Here is a 24,294-nt window from a genome sequence, read left to right as displayed (position 1 = left end):
GTCCTGGAACTCATGAGATCCTCCTGCCTCTGCCTCCCAAGTGCTGGGATTAAAGGGGTCGCCACCACTGCCCGGCTCCTAAGAATGCTTAAGGCACGGGGTGAGCTGCACGCACAGTTGTGGTGCTAACCTGCCCCGTTCGTCTGTGGAGAAGTCAAATGCCAAAGCCCGGGCACCTGCAACACAGACCATTGGCCGCTCGATCTGGGCGGAGGGGGGTGTGGCCCGGCTGGGGGCGGGGCCCTGGTTGGCGCACGCCATTGGCTGCGCCAAGCGGGTGAGATCCGCGTGAGCACGCGCAAGCGTCGAGGGCGGGGCGACGGTACTGTGTGTCGCGGGAGCCGCCAGGATTTGCGGGGGGCCTCCGGTGCCATGATCCGGAACGGGCACGGGGCTGCCAGCGCTGCTGGGCTGAAGGGTCCGGGAGATCAGCGCATCGTGCGGGTGTGGTGCGATGGCTGGTGAGTGGGGCGACGAGGGGAGGGCGGTCACCTGGGCGTCACGCACCGGCCGTTGGCGGAACCGGAGTCTTCCGAGGCCGCACGAGGCAACCTGGCCTCCGGTCACTTAGGAGTGTAGCGTACAGACACGGGTGCATCAGACGGTGCGCTCCCCGAAAACCGGAAATGCGGCTGTCTGTTCGCCTTGGGCATTTACCCAAATTACCTGGGCTGGAAGGCTGTGAGCTTCTCTGGCAAATCAGCCCGTGACGTCTCCAAGAAAGTCCTGGAGCTGTCAACAAGCCGAAGAGATAAGATGTTGGCCTTTCTATAACTTACCATCTTCAGCCCTTCGTCGTGCCTACCCCTGGTGGATGAGAGGCATTCGGAATGGTCACCAGGGCTCCTCAGGGCATTCATGGCGGAATAGGCTAGACTTTGTGCGTTTCTTGTTTGTCTTTGGTTGGTTGCTGAGGATGGGAACCATAGCCTTGTGTGCTATATATGTACAGGCAAGTGCTCCATCACTGAATTACAACTTCAGTCCCCTTCTGTTCTTTTGCACCTGAGTCACCAGCTTTGACTTCGTGTCAGTGGACTATGACCTTGGCCCCACCATGGTGCCACAAGCCCAGATGCAGACTCTGACCTTTGATCTAGCCCTGCCTGTCTAGTGGGCACAAGGGCTGTCCTGGAATTTGCCCGTTATCATGTCCCACCTCCCACCCCGTGCACTGTGGTGTTGACATGATGATAGCCCACTAGGGCTCTAGAGGAAGCAGAGCAGAACCTATGGCCCAGCACTGGCCCATGGCAAAGAATACAGGTGGTCCCAGGGATATCCCACTGGGATATCCTCAGTGTCCAGCATATTGCTGGCTTCTGCATAGCTTGACCTTGACAAAGTACTTGTGGCCAGACCTAGATTTGAGGATAAAAGCAGGTGACAGGCACTTGTTCTCTCAGAGAGCTAAGCCAGCCCTGGGGGTGGGGAACTGTCCACTTGTGTCAGGGTGGAAGTATCTGCTCCCAATGCAGGACTGATCTCTTGTTTCCAAGCTTGAGTGTGGCTTGTTGATCCAGGGGGACTATTCTTGTTTAGGGTGCAGGAGGTTCCATATTCAAATCCTAGATAATCTCTTGTATCTTGCGGGCTGGGAGTGTAGCTAGCTCAGCTGGTATTATGCTGGCCCAGCATGCACAAGGTCCTACATTTGTTTTGTAGCACCCAACAGTTGGCTTTGGGTGGGAATCTCAGCAGATGGAGTCAGAAGGGTTGAGAGCTGAAAGTCGCCGGGCGTGGTGGTATACACCTTTAATCCCAGAATTTGGGAGGCAGAGGCAGGCAGATTTCTGAGTTCAAGGTCAGCCTGGTTTACAAAGTAAGTTCCAGGACAGAAAAAAAAGGGTCAAGAGTTGAAGGTCGTCCTAGGTTTTATAGTGAGTTTGAGGCCAGCCTGGGCTACATGAGACCTTATTGTCTTAAAAAAAAAAAAAGAAAAAAAGAAAAAAAGAAAAAGAACTGAAGCAGCTTGAAATGCCTGCCCATAGCAGGAGGCACCAACAGGGCAAAGGCAGTCTAAGACATGGGAAATGGTTAAGCATCTGCCAGTGAACAGCTGTCTTGGGAGTTCACCAGCCAGGCCTTGTACCTGAATTTGCCACTCTTGCTAGACCTGGCACCCAGTCCTGCCCTAGGTCCAGTACTTAGGGTATGGACAACTGAGAACCGACTTCTCTGCTGTAAGCCCAACACCGGGATCTGGGCTAGGAGCCCTGGTGGGGGCCTCTCAGGGAGCCGTGCTGCATCCCACACAAGACCCTCAGTCTCCTGTCTGTCCTCACAGCTATGACATGGTGCATTATGGCCACTCCAACCAGCTACGGCAGGCACGGGCCATGGGGGACTACCTCATCGTGGGTGTGCATACGGATGGTAAGGTGGGGCCCGATGTGCCGGACAGTCCAATGGATTAAGCCTACAGGGCATGGGGTGGGGCAGAGGGGCGGGCAGAATGGTTCCAGCTTCCTTCCCCAGAGCACAGTGGTGACTCAGGGAGCTTAGAGAGTAACATAGCCTGGTACCAGCTATAGAGAGCTGTGGCAACACAGGACAGCTGTATTGTCTGCCCCTACCCCGGTTCTTGAAACAGAAGAGACTGAACCCTCTTCTTAGTTATCCAGCAGATGCCCCCGAGCACACGCCCTGGCCAGAGGACAATGCTGTTGGCACGGGGTCCTGCCTTGTGGGCATACCATTTGCACACTGCAGCCTTGCGACCCAGACTCCTGGACATCACTTACCTTGTCTTGTCCTTTTCTCTGTCCCTAGAGGAGATTGCCAAGCATAAGGGGCCCCCGGTGTTTACCCAGGAGGAGAGGTACAAGATGGTACAGGCCATCAAGTGGGTGGATGAGGTGGTGCCCGCTGCTCCCTACGTCACCACCCTGGAGACACTGGACAAGCACAACTGTGACTTCTGTGTTCACGGCAGTGAGTGGGCAGGGTCTGAGGTGGGGGCTGGGCAGTCAGCCCTGCTGACCTAGTCACAGAGACAGTGGGCTTTTCATCTTGGCTCATCCTATGCACATGCAAGGAAGCTCTGGGACCATCCCCAGAGCAGTGGCAAAGGGAAAGGGGCCCCTGGGGGCTCTCAGTTAAAAATCCCTGTTTATGCAGGAGAGATGGCTCAGCAGTTAAGAGCACTGATGTTCTTCCAGAGGTCCTGAGTTCAATTCCTAGCAACCACATGGTGGCTCACAACCATCTGTAATGGGGCTCCGATGCCTTCTTCTGGTATATCTGAAGACAGCAATGGTGTACCCACATACATGAAATAAATGAATTAAAAAAATCTAAAAAAAAAAAAAAAATTTGCCGGGCGTGGTAGCGCATGGCACTCAGGAGGCAGAGGCAGGCGGATTTCTGAGTTCAAGGACAGCCTGGTCTACAAAGTGAGTTCCAGGACAGCCAGGGCTACACAGAGAAACCCTGTCTCAAAAAACCAAAAAAAAAAAGAAGAAAAAAAAAACCCCAAAAAACAAACCCTGTTTATGAGCCTAGTGTGATGACACATAACTATCATCTTAGCATTAGTACTGAGGAGGCTGAAACGGGACATTAAGTGTTCTGGATTAGCTGGGCGGTGGTGGTGCACGCCTTTAGTTCTGGCACTTGGGAGACAGAGGCAGGTGGATTTCTGAGTTCAAGGCCAGCCTGGTCTATAAATAAAGTAAGTTCCAGAACAGCCAAGGTTAATCAGAGAAGCCTTGTTCCAAAAAGAGTTCCAGGTCACCCTGGGATACATAGCAAGACATGCCCTGCCCCCCTCTCAAAATAACAACAAAACAGGAACAAATCCTTTTCTGTGTGCGTGTCACCTCTAGATGACATCACGCTGACAGTAGACGGCCGAGACACCTATGAGGAAGTGAAGCAGGCTGGGAGGTACAGGTAGGTCCAGGGAGTGGGGCTCAAGAGGAGACCCCCTGCCTAGCTCTCCTTGTTGCTGTGTTGACATACATACCCTGCAAGGCATTTGGGTCCTCGGTCAGGTGTGGAAAGTGCAGGACAGCATGCTTTGTGTGACCAACCCCAGGGCCTCTGCGGTGCTACCAGGCATAGCTCTGCCAGATGGCAGCATTCTCGATCATCACCGTTTGTAGGACATCCTTAGACTCGTAGACTCGGTAGTCTCAGGTGCCCCTGGAGAGCTGCCTTTTTATTTTAATTAACTGTAATTTAAAGAGCCAGCTGTGGCCAGTGGTTCCTATAGGGACAGAGCAGCCAGGAATGCATATCAGGGTTGCCTGAGTGTAATAGAGGCCAGAGGGAACAACGTTGGAATGGGGGCCAGAACTGGTATGTCCTCAATGTGACCTGCCTACTCCCTGGAGTTACGTTGTACAGCTGAGTGAGCCCATTGCTCCTGCCCCAGTCTGGCTTTCTGTTGTGGGTGGGTGGTCCTGGGTTAGGGTTGTGTCCCTCAGGTGGCTTCTGCCTATAGCAGAGCCTCAGGATTGTCCTGGATGAAAACCTCCACCTTACCTCTGTCCCAGAGAGTGCAAACGCACCCAGGGTGTGTCCACCACAGACCTCGTGGGTCGCATGCTGCTGGTGACCAAGGCCCATCACAGCAGCCAGGTGAGTCCAAACGGATGGGGTCTGGGATACGGTCCCTGGGCTAAGGACACGGGGGAGGGTGGGTGCAGGGGGGGGGGTGCACCACCTAGCCACCCTCAGGTTTATCCTGTTTCTCTCCCTGACCAACCCCTTAGTGGGCTCCGGGGCCATGGCGTGCTGGGCCCAGGGTTGGCAGTCAGGAGGGCAAGGTCCCTTAGTTTCTTGCCCTTGTGTGCAGGAGATGTCCTCTGAGTACCGGGAATATGCTGACAGTTTTGGAAAGGTGAGTACAGCCTGGCTCGCTGAGGCCACTCTGGAAATCCAGTTGACATTCCCACCCACCCGTTAGGCGTCCCATGGGGAAAGGTTGGCCCAAAGCTTCAGTGTCTGCCCTCCTCCCTCTCTTTCCCAGTGCTGACCAGGTACTGACCATCAGGCTTGGCCAGCTAGTGGATGCTGGGAGGGAGGACAGGCAAGAGGTGGCCAGTCCCAGCAGCCACTTCTTGGAGGAGGAGCAAGGACTGCCCACCTTACAGGTGGCATCTAACCAAATGGCCTGGCCCTCTCTCCCTTTGTAGCCCCCTCACCCGACACCTGCCGGGGACACACTTTCCTCAGAAGTCTCCTCCCAGGTGACCAGATGGTGGCCTCAGGGTGCCGGGTCCCCCAGAGGGCTGTGTCTGCTGGCCACTGGGCTCTGCGCCTGCTCCTGGTGGTGTTGCCAGGCAGAGCTGGTGTTGACTGCATTATCTTCTGTGGCCACCGGGTGGAGCCACAGTCCTGCTAGCTACAGTGGTCCTGCGTGGCCTTACCATGGTGTGTCCCTGCCCCTGCCCCAAGTGCCTGCCTGGACACAGCCCCCAGCTGTGCTGCTGGGTTATTGACAGGCTGGGGTTTGGGGGAGTCCAGCCTGTAATGCTCTGTGCAACTCCCATCACCCACACCTACGACAGGGGCACAGGGAGCCCTGGGCCCAGAAGAATGACCAAGGGGAGGGTACTGGGTGAGGGGCACACATAGAGGCCTCTACCACTGACTGGTTCCTTCTCTTGACTAACAGTGCCCTGGGGGGCAGAGCCCCTGGACAGGGGTGTCCCAGTTTCTACAGACATCCCAGAAGATCATCCAGTTTGCTTCTGGGAAGGAGCCCCAGCCCGGGGAGACGGTCATCTATGTGGCTGGTGCCTTTGACCTGTTCCGTATCCTCTGCTGCCCGAAGTCATGCCTCAGAGTGGGACCCATAGCCTCCAAGGCTCCAGGGTTGAGCTGGGTTGTGGTGGGTGCGGCCTTCACCAGGGAGAATGGCACGGGGTCCCTTGGGTGCCCATTGCTGTTACCTGGCCTGCTTTCCTCCTCTCCATCCATGGGGTTGGGGATGGAGCACAGGGCTCTGCGTATCCGAGGCCAGTGACCTCTTGCTGAACTACAACCCCAAGTCTTGCTCTCTTGAGACAGAATTTTCCTGTGTAGTCCAGGCTGACCTAGAACTTGCAATACTCCTGCCTCCGCCACGCAAGTGCTGGGTTTACAAGAACACCATGATACACAGCTAGTTACTGCTTCTTAATCTGGATATAGACATCGGGCACGTGGACTTCCTACAGGAGGTGCACAAGCTAGCCAAGAGGCCCTACGTCATCGCCGGCCTACACTTTGACCAGGTCTCTGCCCTCCTCCTTGCTTGCTTCTCAGCACCCCGTCAGCTGATGGGCCATGGGGTCCCTCAAGGGGCCTTGCTGGGGTCAGTGTTGGGCACAGGTGGCCTCTGAAGGACTGAGGAGGCTCCAGGTGCCTGCGAAGGCAAGCTTGGCTCTCTTCTGGAGTCCAGGACAGCCCTGCCTAGGGTGTTCCTATGAGAGGGGGCACTTTTCCCAGCTTCTGCCCACGACGGCCAGCTGGGAGGGAAGGCACCATTCATTTGAGGTCCCCCAGCTGAGCCAAACTCACTGGCCCTAGGAAGTAAACCGGTACAAGGGCAAGAACTACCCCATCATGAACCTGCACGAGCGGACTCTCAGTGTGCTGGCCTGCCGGGTAAGTGAACTGGGAGTCAGGGCCGGGCGGCTGGGCCCTACTGGGTGCAGTTTCTTTCCCCTGCTGAAGGAGTCTGAGGGTCCCCTTTGCCCACTGGCCCTGGCCGTGTCGCCCTGCCCTGCTGGCTCCCCTGGCCTCCTCTGCCACGCTCTAGCCCTCTAGCTCGCCAGGGATGAGGACTGAGTGAGGTGCTTCACTGGCTGTGTTTCCGCAGTATGTTTCAGAAGTGGTGATTGGGGCACCATACTCCGTGACAGCGGAGCTCCTGAATCACTTCAAGGTGAGGCTTCGCTCAAAGTTCTCCTGAGCAGAACATGATGCTAATCTTCCTAGAGGCTCTTGCCTGCTTCAGCCTGGGCCAGTTTTTTGGGGTTTGGGCTAGCCCTAAGTGGTTGTCAGTGGTGGCATAGCAACTCTGAGGAAGTCTCCTGACCTTGCTCCCTTTCCAGGTGGACCTGGTGTGTCACGGGAAGACAGAGATTGTACCCGACAGGGATGGGTCTGACCCCTACCAGGTGGGTTGCCCGGCGTGGGCTGCCTCGGGGAAGTAGGTGCAACCATCCTTCCTGGTATTGGTCTCCCATGGGTGGAGGGACAGCTGGGGGTGTCTCTGTGGTCAGGAGACCTCTCATCTCCCACTTCTCTTCCCATTGAGGCCTCCAGGAGCCCAAGAGAAGAGGCATCTTCTATCAGATTGACAGTGGCAGTGACCTCACTACAGACCTGATTGTGCAGAGGATCATCAAGAACAGGTGTGTCTCCTCCCCTCCCCTCTGCCACCCTCCCCCCTACTGGGTTGGCAGTGGGCAAACCCCCAGTATTGGAGAGAACCAACCTACAACCCGTCTGGCCCCAGGCTGGAGTATGAAGCACGGAATCAGAAGAAAGAAGCCAAGGAATTAGCCTTTCTGGAGGCCACGAAGCAGCAGGAGGCGCCGCCTGGAGGGGAGATTGACTAGCTTCAGACCCGGAGATGTTGTTCACGCCCTTGCCCTGTGCCCACCTCTTCTCTTCCTGCCCGGCTCTGCTTCTGTGTCTTGATGTCAGCTCACACAATTCCAAAGGAAACTGGCCTTGCTGAGGGTGCTGCCTGCCTGCGAGGCACCTGCCTTGCAGCAGGCTCTCAGCCCTTCCCTCTGAGCTGCTCAGAGAGGGTAGCTAGCCCAATGATGTGGCCCGTGGACAGGATAAGCAGATGCACCTGTGACTGACTGGAGGCGTGTTGCTGTGTATCCCGGGCATCCATGGGTTCCAACTGCCACTGCCCCAGTCTTGGCCAGAGATACCCCTCCTGCCTGACTGGAAGCTGCACATCTGCCCACTGAGCTTTGGTGAAAGGTCCAGAGGCTTTGGGGACCTCTGTTCCTGGGCCACCCTGCCCGTGGGCACCCTCTACCTTGGGGCACGTTCTAGCACCCCATTCCTGACTCCTGGAAGATGCACTTGCCCCGACAGCTGGGCAGCACGGCTGTCCTCTGCAGAGACTGCCTGGTCCTCATTGTACTTTGGTGGCTCAACTGAATAAAGCCTTGTGGGAAGCACTCTGTAGGCTCCCGACCCCGGGAAGAAACTGGAACCGGTCCACATCCGCCCACAGCAAGAGCTCTTAGGAAAGGGAGGGCGAGCCGGGCCAGGGAGCTGGGTAGCTTGTGCATATCTGGGGACCCTGATGAGGACCCCAGAACTGCTCTTGGTGGTTGATTGTGGGGAGACTGGCTCGGTGATGAAGCAGCTGACAGGAATGGCGAGGCCCAGCTCCCAAACAGGGATTCTGGTGCAGCTCTGTCCCATGCCGGGTGTGGCTGATGAGGCACCACAGAGAGGAGAATGAGAGGTGCTCAGAAGGAAGCTCAGGTACTTGGTGGTACCTGCCTCACCCACACCTGTGTCTGCCTTGGGCTGAGGGAAAGCAGGGCAAAAGAAACAACTGGGGCAGAACTCAAGTCTGCTGCCCACTTGGCTCTGTGGCCCAGAACATTGGGGGGGGCGGGGGGGGGGGCCAGGCAGGCCACTGAGCCCTGTTATCCCTCTGAAAGGGTGGGGCCAGGCCAAGCTTCTACCAGCGCAGTGGGTGGATCTAAGGGCTCCCGTGAAGTCCCGCCCTTGCACAGAGTCTGCACACCCCAGTGATCTGTCGCGCACACAGTAGCTATGTCCTTCAGGGCCTTTGGGAGGGGCTTCGCCAGGGGTGAGGCAGGACTCCGAGCAGGGCTTTCTAAAAGAACCTTGAGCTGACATTGTGGCTCTGAAAGACTGAGCAGCAGGAGCAGGGTCTGAGGATGCTCTGGGGGTGGTTTTAAATGGCATGCAAGAACTATCTATGCCCAGTGCCTACTGCTTAAGTAGGGGGACCACCTGTTCAGACTCTGGAGTCAGGGTGGAGGCTCTATCCCCTTTCTGGCTTTGTGGAAGAGGAAAAGAGCCAGCCAGGGCACAGAAGGGAAGTGGAGCAATCATCACCCCAGGGACCCGCTCAGCCAGGCACCCACTTGTCAGGGTCTCTGCGCCATCTCCTCCAGCAACCCTTAGCAGAGACAGTTTTGCTTCTTTATTAATTTAGCCATTTGCTATGGAGCATGGTGGGAGCTAGGGGCCAAACCCACACAGGGTCTGTGCTACTTCAAGCAAGACTGGGCATATGGGGGTTGGGGAGAGTCACCGGCCGCAGGGTTGGGGTTCAGGGCTCAGGTGCTCTGGCAATCAGTCTCGTGCAGCGACAAGAAGACGTCCGCTTTACACTGGAAAGTCCCTCGGCTGTTGAGTTGCCGCTGGCAGCTCTGCAGGTTCGGGGTCACATCTTTGACACACAGGGCCTGGGTAGGCGGTGGAGGCTGAGGGCCCGCCCCTGTCCCACCAGCTCCCGCCACCCATCGCCTGCTTGCACTCACAAGGCTCCTTACGCTGGGGCGCATCTCTAAATTGCGCAGAGGTCCGGTTCCCACCCGGAGTGCTGGAGACTCGGAGCGTCGCGTGGACGGGAACCTGTGGAAACTCGACAGTAGCCCCGAGGCGCGGCCCACCGAGTAGTGGTGGGGTCCCGCCGCGGGCTTGTACCACGCGAGGGCTGGCGGCAGGAGCAGCGCCAGGGCAGCGGCCACCAGCGTCCTACACCGGGCCATGGAGCTGTGACAGGGGCAGGCAGAATGTAGCGACTGAAGTCTGTGAACCAGGCTTTATATTTACAATGGGGGCGGGGGACAGAGGCAGGGAGGGGGATGAGGAGGAGCGGGCGACAGAAAGGAGTGGCGCACAGACTGCAAGTGGTAAATCAGTGGGATCTCACACCCTGCGAGATGGGGCAGAGGGCCCGTTCCTCCCTCAAGTGGAACTGTCCTTTTACTGACCAGATGTATCAACTTCCAAGGGTGGAATGTGGAACTGTCTTAGGGCACTATTACTGTGATGAAACACCATGATCAAAAGTGACTTGGGGAGGAAAGGGTTTATTTGGTTTACATATCCTGAGTCACAGTCCGCTGTAGAAAGCCAAGGCAGGAACTCCAATGGGACCGAGGTGGAAGCTGATGCAGGGGCCATGGAGGGGTGCTGCTTACTCTCAGGGCTTCCTCAGCCTGCTTTTTTACCGAACCAGGATCACCAGCCCAGGGATAGCACCACTCAAAATCTGCTGGGCCCTCCCTCATCATTCGCTAATTGATTTTTCCAAGCTGGAGAGATGGCTCAACAGTTAAAAGCACTAACTGCTGTTCCAGAGGACACAGGTTGGATTCCCAGTACCATGCGCAGGTGGCTCACAGGGCAGTTCACATCTGTCTGGAACTCTAGTTCCAGGGGTCAGATGCCTTCTTCTGGCCTCTATAGGCACTGGGAGAATGCATGTATGCACAGAAACGCTTGCAGGCAAAACATCCACACACATAAAATGTAAAGACATTATAAAGAGGAAGAAAGAAAATGTCCTACAGGCCTGCCCTCAGCCTGATCTTACGGAGGCATTTTCCCAACTGAGGATCACGCCTCTCAGAGGACTCTAGTTCACATCAAGTTAACATAACATCAGCCACCACAGGGGCCTTGCTTATTCTTTGGTCCTGTCTAGGCTCACCAACAGGGTCTCACTCTATAACCTATATTGGCCTCGAACTTGGAGAAAATAACTCATCTTGCCAATGCAACAAGGTTGGAGTTGTTTTGGTGTGGTGCTCACGGTGGAAGACTCTGATGCTGGGCTTGCCCTTTCTGAGGAGAAGTGTTGCGCTCAGGCTCCAACCTTCAGAAAAGCCTGGGCAAGCAACTCTGGACCCTAGGGGCAAGTAACTGCCCTGCCCACGCTACACCAGTGGGTATGGCCTAGGAACCGTCCCCACCTGTACTTAGCAAACAGTGACTCGAATACTGGACACAGGAGGGTAACATGTAAGAGACTTGTGGTATGTGCAGGAGCCAGAACATGAATAGGACTGTGTCTGGCCACCCAGGGCAGGCACAGGTGGATTAGAGCAGAGAGAGCTTCCTGAGGTCAGTGGTGTAGGCTTCCTCCTCCAAGGCCTCCTGCTCCCACATGGAAAAGGGGCTTAGGCTGAGCACAAGCTGCAGTGCTCGGTACATTGCTGTCCTGACTTTTCTGGAGAAAGCTGGTGGAAGAACAATGGAGTAGGAAGGGGAGGAGCCAGGGGTCCCATTTGCAAGCAGCCCAAGGTTAGTTATGGCTTTCTCATCTCTAGAGAGCGGACATGCTACATGGGTGGAGTTGACCCTGAGGAAAGGCTGCTGACACCGTGAGACAACACACCAGGAAGAACCTCAGTGGTAAGTGAAGGCCATGAAGGATTCTGAGGTTAGCCCGGGAACAGAAGCACTCAGGAGCACTGCCAACTGCACAGGAAGTTGTTTCAGAGAGGATGGCCCGGAATGAAGTCCCAGAGAATGTTCCTAGAAGAGGCATGGAGGACCCTCCAAGAAAATGAGCAGACTGGAGATGGAAGGCACAAGCTGAACAAGCCAGGGTACACCATACCTGTCAGCTCAAGGACTTCCAAATCCACCAATCCTGGCTCCCCTCTGCAGCTCTTGGGGGTCCTTACCCCTGAAATGGCCCTCTTCACTCCTGATAGCTGTGCCAGTTCCAGGATTAGCATGCTAGAGATAGCCAAGTGGTATGAAATTCTAGTCTCCCAGAAGCACAAGTCTGCTTCAAATAGGAGGACTTCAGTGATACCACACACAGTGGGCAACAAGTCTCAGAGCCAACAAACATGTAGATGATCCAGATTGCTTGGAACCAGCCCCTAGTAGTCTACTTCCCCGGCTGTGGAGCACACAGGGAGTGCAGAGGTGTTACTGGGAAGAGTCAGAGAGTGAGGACAAGGTGGTAAGTTGGCCAGAACTCCTAGATGCCAGCCTAAATTGGTTTCTACCCAGGAGCTTAACACATCAGGGCTGGGCTACTGTTTTCCTGATAACTGGTAATCCCTAGCTCTAGGGAATAATAATAGTTTCCAAATGGCCTTCCTTCCCTAAGACACCAGAGGACCCACATCCTCCTACACTATATCTGCCTTCATCCAAGGAAGACACAAGAGACTGAAAAGCTTGCTGCAGTTGTCCCCGAAGATTATCTGGACATGAATGACCACTGCCTGCTTAGCTATTTCTTCCTCCAACCAAATAGCTCTGGAAGAGCAGCTGCCAGCTTTGCTCAGCTAGGGCTGGGGATGGGACGAGATCTCGGGACTCCCAGTAGACTAGGGCAGCTGATGGGCTACGTGCACCCTGCCTGTCTCCTTGACACAAACACACCCTAAGGTCTTTGCCCAGCTTGGCTCTGCCTGAATCTCTCCTCCTCCTCCTGTCTGAGCTGTGACTCAGATTACGATGAAGGTTTTGGCCATTATTTCATCAAGCTGTTTATTGGAGTTTTCATAGCAAAACATGCTGCTAGCAGCATCAGTATGTCAAGAAACCAGGCAAGCAGAGGCCTCCAGCACGGCTCGGAACTGTAATGAGTTTTACTTATTGAATAAAGTGTCAATGTGATGGGAAAACAAAACAGTCAGCAAAGCTCCTTTCAACCTTGTCCCAGCCAAACAGAAAGCATCCTTGTCCCCGGCACAGACCGAGATCTCTGGGCACCACTGTGCTGTGTGGAGGGGACTTGGGGTGCTGTATCTGGGGGAGGGGAGGGAGGGAAGGGGCTGAGCCTGGCACAGCACAGGAGAGGGAAGTGGCACGGCACGGGCTTCACTCTTTGAACTTCCACTCCTGGCGACACATGGGGCAGTGCTGCTGCACCTGCTGCGCATTCAGCCACTTGAGGATGCAGTGCATGTGGAAGCAGTGGGAGCACTGTCCCCACACGAGGGGGCAGTCATCACCAGGCACCTTACCTGCAAGAAGGAGAGACTGGCCTTAGGTAAAGAACCAGATAAAACACACAGAGCATGTGACAAGCCAGGCAGGCACCTCTGGGACATTAGTCAACAGCTCTAATCACTGGCAGAGAGCCTCTCATTCTCAGAGGAGACAAAAAGTAGGGCTGTGACCCAAATCATCCCCAGACATGGCCCACGGCATTACAGATCTGCAGTGACTCCCTCTATAGCAAGTGAAGTGTCCTCAGAGGGGAGAGGCCTGGCCCACTAGGTTCTGGTCCCTTTCTCACACCTTTCTGTGAAAAACTGACCCGTAATACCAACGACTCACAGCCTGAGTGGAGAACTCTTTGTCTTCATTACAGGCATCCTGAAACCTGGAAAGTCTCTTCCCTGGACATCAGAGATCTACTGCACTATGGATCTTGGGGACACTGGTGTTTATGGGACAGTTACTAATAGAGGACTTATCAGCACCTGTTACCTTCTTCATCTGAAACCTCAACTCCAAAGAGCACTGACTGCTCTTTCGGAAGTCTTGAGTTAAAATCCCAGCAACCACATGGTGGCTCACAACCATCCATAATGAGAAACAAAATAAAGAACCTATGGGCCGGAGTGAACATGGGGGGGCCAGAGCAAGTGGGACCTGGAGCAAGTGGGGGCCGGAGCAAGAGGGAGAAATGGAAAGTGGGGGGAGAAAAGAAGCTGGACAGAACCTCTGAAGCTGACCTCTGGCTGACAAACAGATAGGCACATAGACACACAGACACATACACATACATGCAGACACACATACATAAACATATGCACAGGCACACACACACTGAGTTCAAGGCCAGCCTGGTCTAAAGTGGGAGTTTCAGGACAGCCAGGGCTACACAGAGAAACACTATCTCAAAATAAAAAAAATAAAAAAAAAAAGCAAGCAACCACAACTCCTACTTCCACCCCAAGCCAGGGGGCACAGGCTGCAGACACTCTGCAAGTCCAAGTCCAAGGGGAGATAGATTATATAGATTATCATAATCAAAACTAATAGGGGGCTGTAGAGCTAACAGGGTTCAGTCCCTAGCTTCCACACGACAGCTCACAGCCATCTGTACGTACTCTAATTCCAGCAGATCTGACACCCTCTTCCGGTTCCCCCAGACACTGCATACATGTGGTAAATACATGCACTCAGGCAAAACATAGAAAATAAAAATGCATAAATATGTTTAAAGTAAAATTTAAAAATAAACAAATAGCAGGGATGGGAGTAAGGGGAATGTAGTTCCACTGAGAGAATGGTTGTTCAGAGTGTCCAAAGCTCTGCACTCTACCCTCGGCCTTGCAGGAGAGGATTATCCCAGCACTCAGGAAGGGAGGTGGAGGCAAGAGGATCAGGAGTCCAAAGCCACACTCAGCTACAGGAGGATTCTGAGGCTGACCTAGGACACGAGAAATGAGAGCCTGTTACAAACAAACAAACATTCCTGACTTCCCTGGCCTAGAAACAGAACATCTGCCCCACAGCAGTATCGGCCTCACTGTACCCTGTCCAACCTGGGGGCCCCAGTCCTGTATCTGTCATATCTGTGTCTACCAAGCCCCTCCCTCCCTCCCTCCCTTCCTTTCTTCCTTCTTGTCTGTTTGTTTTAAAGACAGGTTTGTTTGTTTGTCTGTTAAGACAGGGTTTCTCTGTGTAGCCCTGGCTCTCTCAGAACTCACTCTAGACCAGGCTGGTCTTGAACTCAGAGACCCACCTGCCTCTGCCTCCCGAGTGCAAAGACTAAAGTCACCACCGGTGGCTCCTAACTTCAAGCAGAACTCTGCTTGAAATCACCCCCTTCCAATTAGACTTGGATCCCACTAGCTCACCAACAGGGGCTACTGAGCTGTCGTCCCCTGTGGGTAGTCATGCGGAGGAAGATATTGTCTTGTGCTCAAGATGTCCCTTCAGGCCGCAAGCTGGAGTCCCCAGTGAGTGCTCCGGTGCACTGAGGGTGATTCATACAAGGACTTGCGAGTGCCTTGATGGAATTATTTTTAATTAAAAACTTCTTGACGAGACTGTTGTACCCTAAAGCCCCCTGGGTCCTGGATTGGATTTATTATGGTCTTAGTAACTTAATTTTCACTTAGTAACTTAATTTTAACCTGTGAGAAATCTGGTGCTATAGACTGCATCCAGAAAACACACTAGACCTGACCAACACTGTCACATTAAAACTGACTCCCTCTCATTCAAGTACATCCGTGAGTTGGCTGGACTAAGTTTCCCACTCTGCACAGTTATCAAGCCCTGTTAAGAGAGCCTGAGTCGTCTTCACACACGAGACACTAAGTGCTTAGCCACCATCCATCCCTTCTGTCACAGACCTAGTAAAAATGGTTCCCTCTGGGATCAGCAAAGCCACCTTCACTCTACCGACTCAATGTCCACCCTTTGCCTGAAGGTGAGAGTTGCTATAAATCTTCCTGAAAGTTGTTTATAAAGTTAACAGTATAGTGTCATTGAAGTGACAAGCACTTGTCCTCTGACTCTTAAACTCTTTGTGGTTCATTTTTTGTTTGTTTTGTTTTTTTGAGACAGGGTCTCTTTCTTTGTGGCTTTCTTTGTGGAAAGAGGTATCAAACTTCAGGTAATCGGGTCCTTTTAATAACAACAGCCACTCACAGCACAGAGAGCTGGGATAGAAGGTCCAACAGCAGGTCAGCAAAACAAATGACACATTTCTCACACATTTCTAGGCCCAGATAAAGGGTCTCTGAGCTCAACAGCTTAGTGAAGGTACTATGGTTGGTCCCCACTTTGGAAGGAGCCGCCACACATAAGAGAAACAAAACATCCTTGCTTTAGTTATGGTTACTGCTTAGTTACTGCTGTGAACAGACACCATGACCAAGGGACCAAGGCAACTCTTATAAGAACAACATTTAACTGGGGCTGGCTTACAGGTTCAGAGGTTCAGTCCATTACCATCAAGGTGGGAGCATGGCAGCATCCAGGCAGGCATGGTACAGGAGGAGCAGAGATAGCTCTACATCTTCATCTGAAGGCTGCTAGCAGAATATTGACTTCCAGGCAGCTAGGCTGAGGGTCTCAAAGCCCACACACACAGTGACTCACCCACTCCATCAAGGCCACTCCTACTAATAGTGCCACTCCCTAGGCCAAGCATATTCAAACCATGAGAATTCTTAAGGGTGATTTTGTTTTTTGAAGAGATATGCGCCTTACTATGTAGTTCTAGCTGGAACAGAACTCACTACATATTCCGGGCATGAGAATGCCTTTAATCCCAGCACTCAGAAAGTAGAGGCAGGCAGATCTCTGTGAGGTCAAGGCCAGCCTGGTCTACAGCACAGAGTTCCAGGACAGCCAGGGCTACACAGAGAGACCCTGTCTTGAGAAAAAAAAACAAAAACAAAAACAAAAACAAAACTAAGACATTTGTTTTCCTCAAAATTACTTAGTGTGCTTAGTTACTAATCACAGGTGATACAGATAAAACTTAAAACCAAACAAATTAAGGACTTAAGAAACTCACATCTTGGGGCTGGCGAGATGGCTCAGTGGGTAAGAGCACCCGACTGCTCTTCCGAAGGTCCAGAGTTCAAATCCCAGCAACCACATGGTGGCTCACAACCATCCGTAACAAGATCTGACTCCCTCTTCTGGTGTGTCTGAAGACAGCTACAGTGTACTTACATATAATAATAAATAAATAAATCTTTATAAAAAAAAAAAAAAAAAAAGAAACTCACATCTTGCAAACTTGGCAGTGGTGGCACATGCCTTTAATCCCAGCACTCGGGAGGCAGAGGCAGGTGGATCTCTTGAGTTGGAGGCCAGCCTGGTCTACAGAGTGCGTTCCAGGACAGCCAGGGCTATACAGAGAAACCCTGTCTCGAGAAAAAAAAAACAACAAAAAAACAAAACCCAACAAACAAAAGCCAAGAAACTCACATCTCTTTGATTACATCAAGATGATTGGCTCTTGGCTGATCAAATTTCGTTTTAAGCTAGGCATGGTAATACTGTATAGCCAGACAGTTCGCTACTTTGTAGGCTTTTCTTTCTTCCACCTTTTCAACCCCCTAACTCTAGGTAGGAGAGAAAAAAGGATGGAGGGGAAGGGGGTGTTGTGTGATTATATCGTTCCTGCTGATTGGGGCTATAGTTCACTGGGGCAAGTCTGGTCTTCACAGTCAGGATATCTAATCTTTCCCTCTACTCCTTGTTTCTTCTTTGTACTAGACTACTTGACAAATCCTGACAAACTGAGTAACTGGGCTCTGGCGTTTATGTGTTCTTTGAAGAGTCCCTCAGAAACTATCTGCTGCCATGAAGTATCTGAGAAGCCCCATGTCCCACACCTGGGATCAAAGCAAAACCACATCCTTATACCATTTCTGTGGTTTTAAAGAAAGCAAAAATCTCACTACAGTGCACACCCTTAGTCCCATAGCTCAGGAGTCAAAGGTAGGAAGATCTCGGTGTGACTTTGTGACCAACCTGGTGTACATAGGGACGTTCAGACTAGCTAAGGCTATAATGAGATCCTGTCTCAAAAGGTAAATGTGAGTTTTTTTGTTTGTTTGTATGTTTTTTTTTTTTTCAAGATAGGGTTTCTCTGTATAGCCCTGGCTGTAGACCAGGCTGACCTCAAACTCAGAAATCCGCCTGCCTCTGCCTTCCAAGTGCTGGGATTAAAGGTGTGTGCTGCCACCACCACCACCTGGCGTAAATGTGTTTTCCTCTCAAGGTAATCAAACATTTCTACCTCATGTAACACACCAGAAACATAGGAGCCATACAAACAAAAAAAGGGTAAAACCTTTTGCATTCTGCAAAACACATTATGATCATAAAATTCAAGCCCCTTCAAAACGGAAGTAGAGTAAGAAGAGGCTATTTAGATCAAAGAGGAAGAAAGACCAAGAATACTGAGATGCTGAGTATAGCCCAAACCCCAGTAATTAGACATTAGGGAACAGATGTTGGCCCAGGATGCTACAGAGGTAAGACTTGGCTGAAGTGTGTTTATAGTTTATAAGCATCTATTTAGAGTTTACAATTCTTAGCACAAAAAGCCCAGCAAGCATGACAATATGGCAACCAATGTCTGAACTTCAATTTGCTAATTTGATCTGCTTTATTGTGAGTAGATACAAACTGAAAGTGTTATTCTGAGGGGTTAAGGGAATGATGGATCATCACTATGTAGCCTAGGCAGACCTCAACCTCAAAATCCTCTTGCCTCCCTCTACTAAGTGCTATTATGGTCTGTGCCCCCATGACCTGAATAAAACAAGTGTTTTTGCAACAGAGTCTCACTGTGGAGCCCAGACTGGCCACCAACTCAGAGATCCACTAGTCTCTGCCTCTGCCTCTCAAATGCTAGTATTACAGGTGTTTGCCATCATGCTGGATGGGGTCTTTAGACAAACCTGGGCTTGAAGTATTCTGCTTCTTTTTTCTGTCGACTTTCCCCTCAGATAATAGAAACTAAAACCCACAATTTTTTGTTTTTGTTTTACCTGGTCTTTTATCAAGTCAGGGCTTTTCTTTGTAGCCCTGGTTATCCTGGAACTTGCACTGTTTGGCTTTTTGTTTTTGTTTTGTTTTGTTTTTTGTTTTTTTTTCAAAACAGGGTTTCTCTGTGTAGCCCTGGCTGTCCTGGAACTCCCTCTGTAGATCAGGCTGGCCTTGAACTCAGAGATTCACTTGCCTCTGCCTCCAGAGTGCTGGGATTAAAGGCGTGCAACACCACTGTCCGGTGGGGTTTCGGTTAGGGTTAGGTAACTTGTCCTGTTGACCAGGCTAAACTCAAACTCAGAGATCCTCCAGTCTCTGCCTACCCAGTGCTGGGAAACCTAGGGATTTTTAGGCTGGTGGAGTAGGCTAAAGTTCTGAGAGCGCATAGGAAGACACTTACAGTCTGGACAGCAGCCATTAAACGCCATCCTGCAGATGCCGCAGTTCTCATCATTGGCTACCCAGAGCCAAGTGGCCACACCATTCCAACATTTAATTTTCACCTTCATGACAACAGAGCCTGTGACCTGAGGGAAGAGGATGACCTGGAGTTAGTACGGAATACGAAAGCACCTAAGCTCAAAGTCATGGAGCTGCGGCAAGTGCTGCACTCGTCAAGAACGGCATCTTCCAAAATTCCGTGCGTCCCGACCAAAAAGAAAGAAAAAGGCACGTGTTTGTCTTTAAAGACGGCAAGGAGAGCCTGTGGGATTAATGGCACGAGTTTATTTTGCCACCTTTAAGGATGCCTTTAAAGATCTGCACTCATGTAGTCTGGCACGGTGGCACACGCCTCTAATCCCGGGGCAGAAGCAGATCAGCCAAACAGGAAACGAAAACAAACAAAAAAACAAAAACAAAACCTCCGCATCCACGCAAAACATTGGTTTTCACTAACCAGGGCCTCGCTTTTAAAGATATGGAAAGAGTGACTGTCACTAATCCGCGAAGTTAAAGCAGGGGTGAGGACGCCAGCTCGTCAGGAGACCGAGCCTTCGAGCAAAAACAACCAAGTCGGACCCACGGACCGGCCGGGACCCCCACGATCGCACGGTGAGGAGGGACGCGGGACGCGCACACTGCGCTGCACCCAGGCGACGCCCGAGGATCTTCCGGCCTCCCAGGGAGGCGCCCGCAGGCCCCGCCCCCTGCTCGCCCTCGCACCTCCGCGGCCTAATCACGAGGCGCCCCGCCCTTCCGTTGCCTCCGCGCGGGAATGTATAAAAACGACCGCGCCGCGTCGGGCTCCTCCGAAGTAGCGCCAGCCACCGCGGCGAGCCGTACGCAGGCGCTCTGCGGAATCGCGCGCGCCCAGACCAATCGCCGCTCGCTTCGGGCCCGCGACGCCGGAAGGCAGGGGGAGGCGCCGGAAGTGACGCCGCGGCGTGCTGACGCGCGGGCTCGATCCGAGGCCCGAATCCGCGCCCGCCATGGCCGACAAAATGGACATGTCTTTGGACGACATCATTAAGCTGAACCGGAGCCAGCGAGGAGGCCGCGGCGGGGGCCGGGGTCGCGGCAGGGCCGGCTCCCAGGGCGGCCGCGGCGGCGCAGTGCAGGCCGCCGCGCGGGTGAATCGAGGCGGCGGGCCTATGAGGAACCGGCCCGCCATCGCCCGCGGCGCCGCAGGCGGCGGCAGGAACCGGCCGGCGCCGTACAGCAGAGTGAGTGCGGGGACCTGCGGCGCGGGCCGGGGAGGGTGCGCCCGGGCCGGCCGGGACCGGGTGAGCGTCCCGCGCGGGACCGCGGCCGAGGGGTGGGCGGGGGCGAGGCCGTCCCGAGGCCAGGATCTTCCGGGACGCTTTGTCCGGTCGTGGTCCAGCCTCGTGGCGGCGGGGGCCGCTGCGAGAGAACTTGGGTGTCCGTAGCGGAGCGGCGGGGCTGGGGGACTCTCGGGGCTCCTCGACCTTGGCCGCGGGGCCGACGGGAGAGCGTCGCCGAGGTGTCGCGGGCTCCCGGGACGAGTCTCACGAGTGTCTCTGTGCTTACGGTTTCTCTCCAGCCGAAACAACTTCCCGACAAATGGCAGCACGACCTCTTCGACAGCGGCTTCGGGGGTGGAGCCGGCGTGGAGACCGGCGGGAAGCTGCTGGTGTCCAACCTGGACTTCGGAGTGTCAGATGCTGATATTCAGGTAGGAGACGGGAGCTCTCCGCTTTCCTCGTCCCACGCGGACGTGGGCTCCAGGATCCTTTACAGATTGGAACCTGCCCTCCCCTAGGCTGCCCAGAGCCAGCCACTGTCACCCTGAGAGCCTTGGCCTCAGAAAAAGTAGGGTTTGAGCACGACCCCATAAGCCAGGCTGCAGGAAGATGTCACACACTGTGTGTGTATGTGTGTGTGTGCGCGCGCCCCCCTAAAAATGAGTCCTGTCTGCTGTCCAAACTGTGAGCGCCTGCCCTGTGCCAGAGCTTACAGTTTCTAACCTGCACAGACTGGCCACAACTCCGGTCCCAGCATGACCGAAAGGTGCTTGCTTCTCAGATTTATGCTCGATATGGTGAACTGATAGGAGAAGGAAGTCCAGCATCTCCCAGATGCTGAGAAAGGTGGCTGAGAGTATCTTCCAGCCTGCGTCTCTGTGCTGGATCTTAACTGGCGATCTTTCCTGGGTCTTACCTGGGTCATGGTTCTCCATGCCTTCGAAATATTTTTTTTCTCTTCCCCTCCCTTCTTGGATTTTGTGTCTTTTTAAATTTCTTTATAAACTGGACCTCAGAGGCATTTAGAGTTCTCTGGTTACAAGGCATAATTTTGGGAATTAGCTTTGATATAGCCAGAACTGAGTCAGGTGTGCTGGGCCTTTCTGGGTACCGTTCCCCAGAGCCCAGCTGTTTGACCTCCCCATGGGAGAAAAGAACAAGGCTGGTGAGCACTCACAGTGTCTCAACACTTCTTTTTTTTTTAAGATTTATTTATTTATTTTTATGGATTTGAGTACAGTGTCACTCTCTTCAGAGACACCTGAAGAGGGCATCAGATCCCATTATAGATAGTTGTGAGTCACATTGGTTGCTGGGAATTGAACTCAGGTCCTCTGAAAGAGAGCAGCCAGTGTTCTTAACCCCTGAACCATCTCTCCAGCCTGTCTCAACACTTTTTTTTAAAGGTGGTTTCTGGCATCCACTGGAAACTGCTTTAGCTAGCTGTACTCCCCACTGTGTGCCTGCAGCTGAAGTGCCTTACTCTGTGGGTTCCCTCTCCAACTCCCAGCCAGGACAGGTTCCATGCTGCATTTCACTTCAGACTTGGCAGCAGCAGGCAGTAGGAGGAAAGGGGAAGGTGAGCTAGAACCTGCCTTTGCAGTAGGGGCTGTGTCACAGTTCCCCAAAATACTGGGCCCTTTGCGTTGTCTGCTCAATGGACAGTTTTACTATTGGCCTCTGGTATTTAGTGAAACGCAGTTAGTCAAGTTGAAAGTACCCCTGCTGAGAGAGAGTTTTGTAGTTTTGTCCTGTGATAGGACTTTGTGTCTTCCCTCATCTACAGCATGGTGTAATTACATTGTCCCACAGTGGACAGTAACCCAGTTGTTCGCGACAGTTGCTGTCTCCCCTTCCCTCAGCTCTTAATCTCCACTGCCTTGCCTTCTTCCTGGGTGGCTGTCAGTCAAGTACCTCTAAAGCATAAGGACTTACAGCAAGTGTTGCTGAGCTACAAGAAGGAAATTGGCTTAATTGCTAATTTTTACCCCTTCCCAGGAACTCTTTGCTGAATTTGGGACATTGAAAAAAGCTGCTGTGCACTATGATCGCTCTGGACGAAGTTTAGGGACAGCAGATGTGCACTTTGAACGGAAAGCAGATGCCCTGAAGGCTATGAAACAGTACAATGGTGTCCCTTTGGATGGTGAGTCTGGGACTGGGCCCTGGATGCCTGTGGGGCGTGTGGAGTTTGGGGCTGGCACCTCTCCCTGTAGGAATCTGGGCTGCCCCCCCCCCCTTGGCTGAGGATACTTTGCATTTGCCCCTTTGTCTCTCTCTTCCATTCTGCCACCTCTCATGCTGCCCCACACATCTGGACCAACCTCTTGTGAACCCCCATCCAGCAAGCTACATCCCTCCCCTCCTTGAGCTCCTTCCGGAAGATTCACTTCTGTGAAGCCTTCTCAGAACCGCCATAGTACAACCTGAGTGCGGGGCTGTAGTCGTAAAGACAAAGGTACCTGTTCTTCTTCCGTCAGGTCACCCACACCTGTCTGCCCATGAGCACCCTGAACACCTGACCAAACAGCCCTCCTAGCCTGAACTGAGAAGGAGTGAGGAGGTGTTGGTGGGGTTATTATTATTGCACTTTATTTTCCCACCAGGCTCTCCAGGCCATTTACCTTGTTGGGGGCATTGGAGACACACAGAGCCCTTTCCAGAGCTTGCATGGAGATCAGGGTGTGGTGCCCTCTGAGTCAGCTTCAGAGCCTCTGGAGTGAGACTTCTTGTGTTCTTTACCATAGGCCGCCCTATGAACATCCAGCTTGTCACATCACAGATTGATACACAGCGAAGACCTGCACAGAGGTGAGTTCTGTGGTCCTCGGATGGGGAAAGAGACCTGTGGTTTATGATAGTGCCACCCTCAAGGCCTTGCCAGACAGCTCACAGTTCTGTTTTTTGTTAGCATAAACAGAGGCGGCATGACAAGAAACCGTGGCTCTGGAGGTTTTGGTGGTGGTGGCACCAGGAGAGGGACACGTGGAGGCAGCCGGGGAAGAGGTAGAGGCACCGGCAGGAACTCAAAGCAGCAGCTTTCTGCAGAGGAGTTGGACGCACAGCTGGATGCTTACAATGCAAGGGTGAGTTGAGTCCTTGGGCTCAGAGGACTGGGTGGAACTGAGTGACTACTGTAGTAGTCTAAAAGCCAGTAGAGTCAGGGGCCTCCTTAGTGACCTTCCCCCTCTCTTGCAGATGGACACCAGCTAAACAACTGAGCAAATCCACACAAGTAACAGGACCCAGAAGCCTCGCCTGTGATGCCTAGAGGGAGGGTTGGCAACTGAACTGTGCAGACAATGGTGGATTTGTTTTGTTTCTTTTTATTTCTTTTCTTTTTTTTTTTCTTCCTGTTTTAAAATAGGATCTAAAAACTCATGTAAAGTTTTTTTTTTTTTCTTTTTTGGTTTTTGTTTTGTTTTTTGTTTTTTTTTTTAATTCTGAAACAGACCTGTTTTGTACTGAGTTATTTTTGGGATAAATATTACTGGTTGCTGTTGTGGAGAAGGTGGCATTTTCACCTTTGCCATAATAAAATAGAAATGTGTGTAGAACTGGAGCTGTCTGGTCCATCCTGCTATTAGAGTCTCTGTGGCTGTAGCTAGTACCTGGTGTGAGATTAGAGTTGGTGCCTGGGAGGCTGTGGGTGAGGCCTGTCTCCTTCCCACTGTCCTCATGCCTTACTCCAACTGGATAGGTGGGAGCCTATAGAGCGCAGTGGTCTTTGGGCAGGCACTGCCTGGATGTTTTGCGTGCACCATGAGGTGATGAGGGGGCATGGGGAGGTCTGCTGAGTGATATCTAGAGAGATGTGGCCCATAAATTCCTGGACTACTCCTTTGCCTTATGCTTCATTAGAGAAACCTGGTTTCAGCTTTGAACCTGTGGTGTTTCCTTTGTGTTTTTCTGTCTTCTTACTATATTGACAAGGAAAAAAGGTGCTTCCTTCCTGATTTGTGTACAGTCAGTCCTTGTGTGATGCTCACTGGCAGTATCAAAATCTGAGGATCCCCAAATTTTCAGGTAAAGTGACATAGTGTTTGCTTAGAGTCTATGCACATTTTCAGGCTTTTTCAAAGTATATTGTGTTGTTTGGGGAAGGTAAATGTCTAGCATGTGTAATCTTCAATTG

General features: G+C 52.7%; 4 protein-coding genes across 15 annotated transcripts; 2 read left to right on the top strand and 2 right to left on the bottom strand.

Annotated features, from left to right (window-relative positions):
- Window positions 1-277: 277 nt before the first annotated feature.
- On the top strand, window positions 278-8,163 carry Pcyt2 (phosphate cytidylyltransferase 2, ethanolamine). Of its 8 annotated transcripts, none has more exons than XR_003949495.1 (14): window positions 278-461; window positions 2,288-2,376; window positions 2,773-2,934; window positions 3,828-3,894; window positions 4,500-4,584; window positions 4,805-4,846; window positions 5,142-5,379; window positions 5,624-5,762; window positions 6,142-6,224; window positions 6,520-6,597; window positions 6,812-6,877; window positions 7,047-7,112; window positions 7,261-7,349; window positions 7,454-8,139. XR_003949495.1 is itself a non-coding variant. In XM_006534069.3 (14 exons), exons 1-14 carry the CDS (start codon window positions 373-375, stop codon window positions 7,554-7,556), a joined length of 1,212 nt encoding a protein of 403 aa, XP_006534132.1. In that variant the 5' UTR covers window positions 279-372; the 3' UTR covers window positions 7,557-8,139. The 8 variants fall into 8 exon arrangements, 5 of the variants coding, with proteins under 5 accessions (XP_006534132.1, XP_006534134.1, NP_077191.2 ...); XR_879733.3 differs by having other exon boundaries at window positions 279-461; window positions 4,802-4,846; XM_006534069.3 differs by having other exon boundaries at window positions 279-461; window positions 5,142-5,195.
- A 961-nt stretch (window positions 8,164-9,124) lies between these two features.
- Window positions 9,125-9,748, bottom strand: Npb (neuropeptide B). 3 transcript variants are annotated; one of them, NM_153288.3, is made up of 2 exons: window positions 9,486-9,748; window positions 9,125-9,410 (listed from the first exon to the last, which is right to left on the bottom strand). In NM_153288.3, the coding sequence occupies exons 1-2, from the start codon at window positions 9,714-9,716 to the stop codon at window positions 9,282-9,284; spliced, it is 360 nt and encodes a 119-aa protein (NP_695020.1). In that variant the 5' UTR covers window positions 9,717-9,748; the 3' UTR covers window positions 9,125-9,281. The 3 variants fall into 3 exon arrangements, with proteins under 3 accessions (NP_695020.1, NP_001334545.1, NP_001334546.1); NM_001347616.1 differs by having other exon boundaries at window positions 9,132-9,374; NM_001347617.1 differs by having other exon boundaries at window positions 9,132-9,410; window positions 9,498-9,748.
- Window positions 9,749-10,026: 278 nt separating this feature from the next.
- Anapc11 (anaphase promoting complex subunit 11) lies at window positions 10,027-19,804 on the bottom strand. Of its 2 annotated transcripts, none has more exons than NM_025389.4 (3): window positions 19,621-19,804; window positions 18,857-18,983; window positions 10,027-12,944 (listed from the first exon to the last, which is right to left on the bottom strand). In NM_025389.4, exons 2-3 carry the CDS (start codon window positions 18,963-18,965, stop codon window positions 12,799-12,801), a joined length of 255 nt encoding a protein of 84 aa, NP_079665.1. In that variant the 5' UTR covers window positions 18,966-18,983; window positions 19,621-19,804; the 3' UTR covers window positions 10,027-12,798. The 2 variants fall into 2 exon arrangements, with proteins under 2 accessions (NP_079665.1, NP_001033319.1); NM_001038230.2 differs by having other exon boundaries at window positions 19,355-19,693.
- A 21-nt stretch (window positions 19,805-19,825) lies between these two features.
- Alyref (Aly/REF export factor) lies at window positions 19,826-23,721 on the top strand. Of its 2 annotated transcripts, XR_001779950.2 has the most exons (7): window positions 19,826-20,120; window positions 20,459-20,590; window positions 22,158-22,305; window positions 22,505-22,617; window positions 22,907-22,970; window positions 23,071-23,245; window positions 23,358-23,721. XR_001779950.2 is itself a non-coding variant. In NM_011568.1 (6 exons), exons 1-6 carry the CDS (start codon window positions 19,887-19,889, stop codon window positions 23,370-23,372), a joined length of 768 nt encoding a protein of 255 aa, NP_035698.1. In that variant the 5' UTR covers window positions 19,860-19,886; the 3' UTR covers window positions 23,373-23,709. The 2 variants fall into 2 exon arrangements, 1 of the variants encoding a protein (NP_035698.1); NM_011568.1 differs by lacking the exon at window positions 22,505-22,617 and having other exon boundaries at window positions 19,860-20,120; window positions 23,358-23,709.
- Window positions 23,722-24,294: the final 573 nt, after the last annotated feature.

Source organism: Mus musculus, chromosome 11 (assembly GCF_000001635.26).
Source record: "Mus musculus strain C57BL/6J chromosome 11, GRCm38.p6 C57BL/6J".
Taxonomy (NCBI): Eukaryota; Metazoa; Chordata; class Mammalia; order Rodentia; family Muridae; genus Mus; species Mus musculus.
This window is presented reverse-complemented; position numbering and strand designations above follow the sequence as displayed.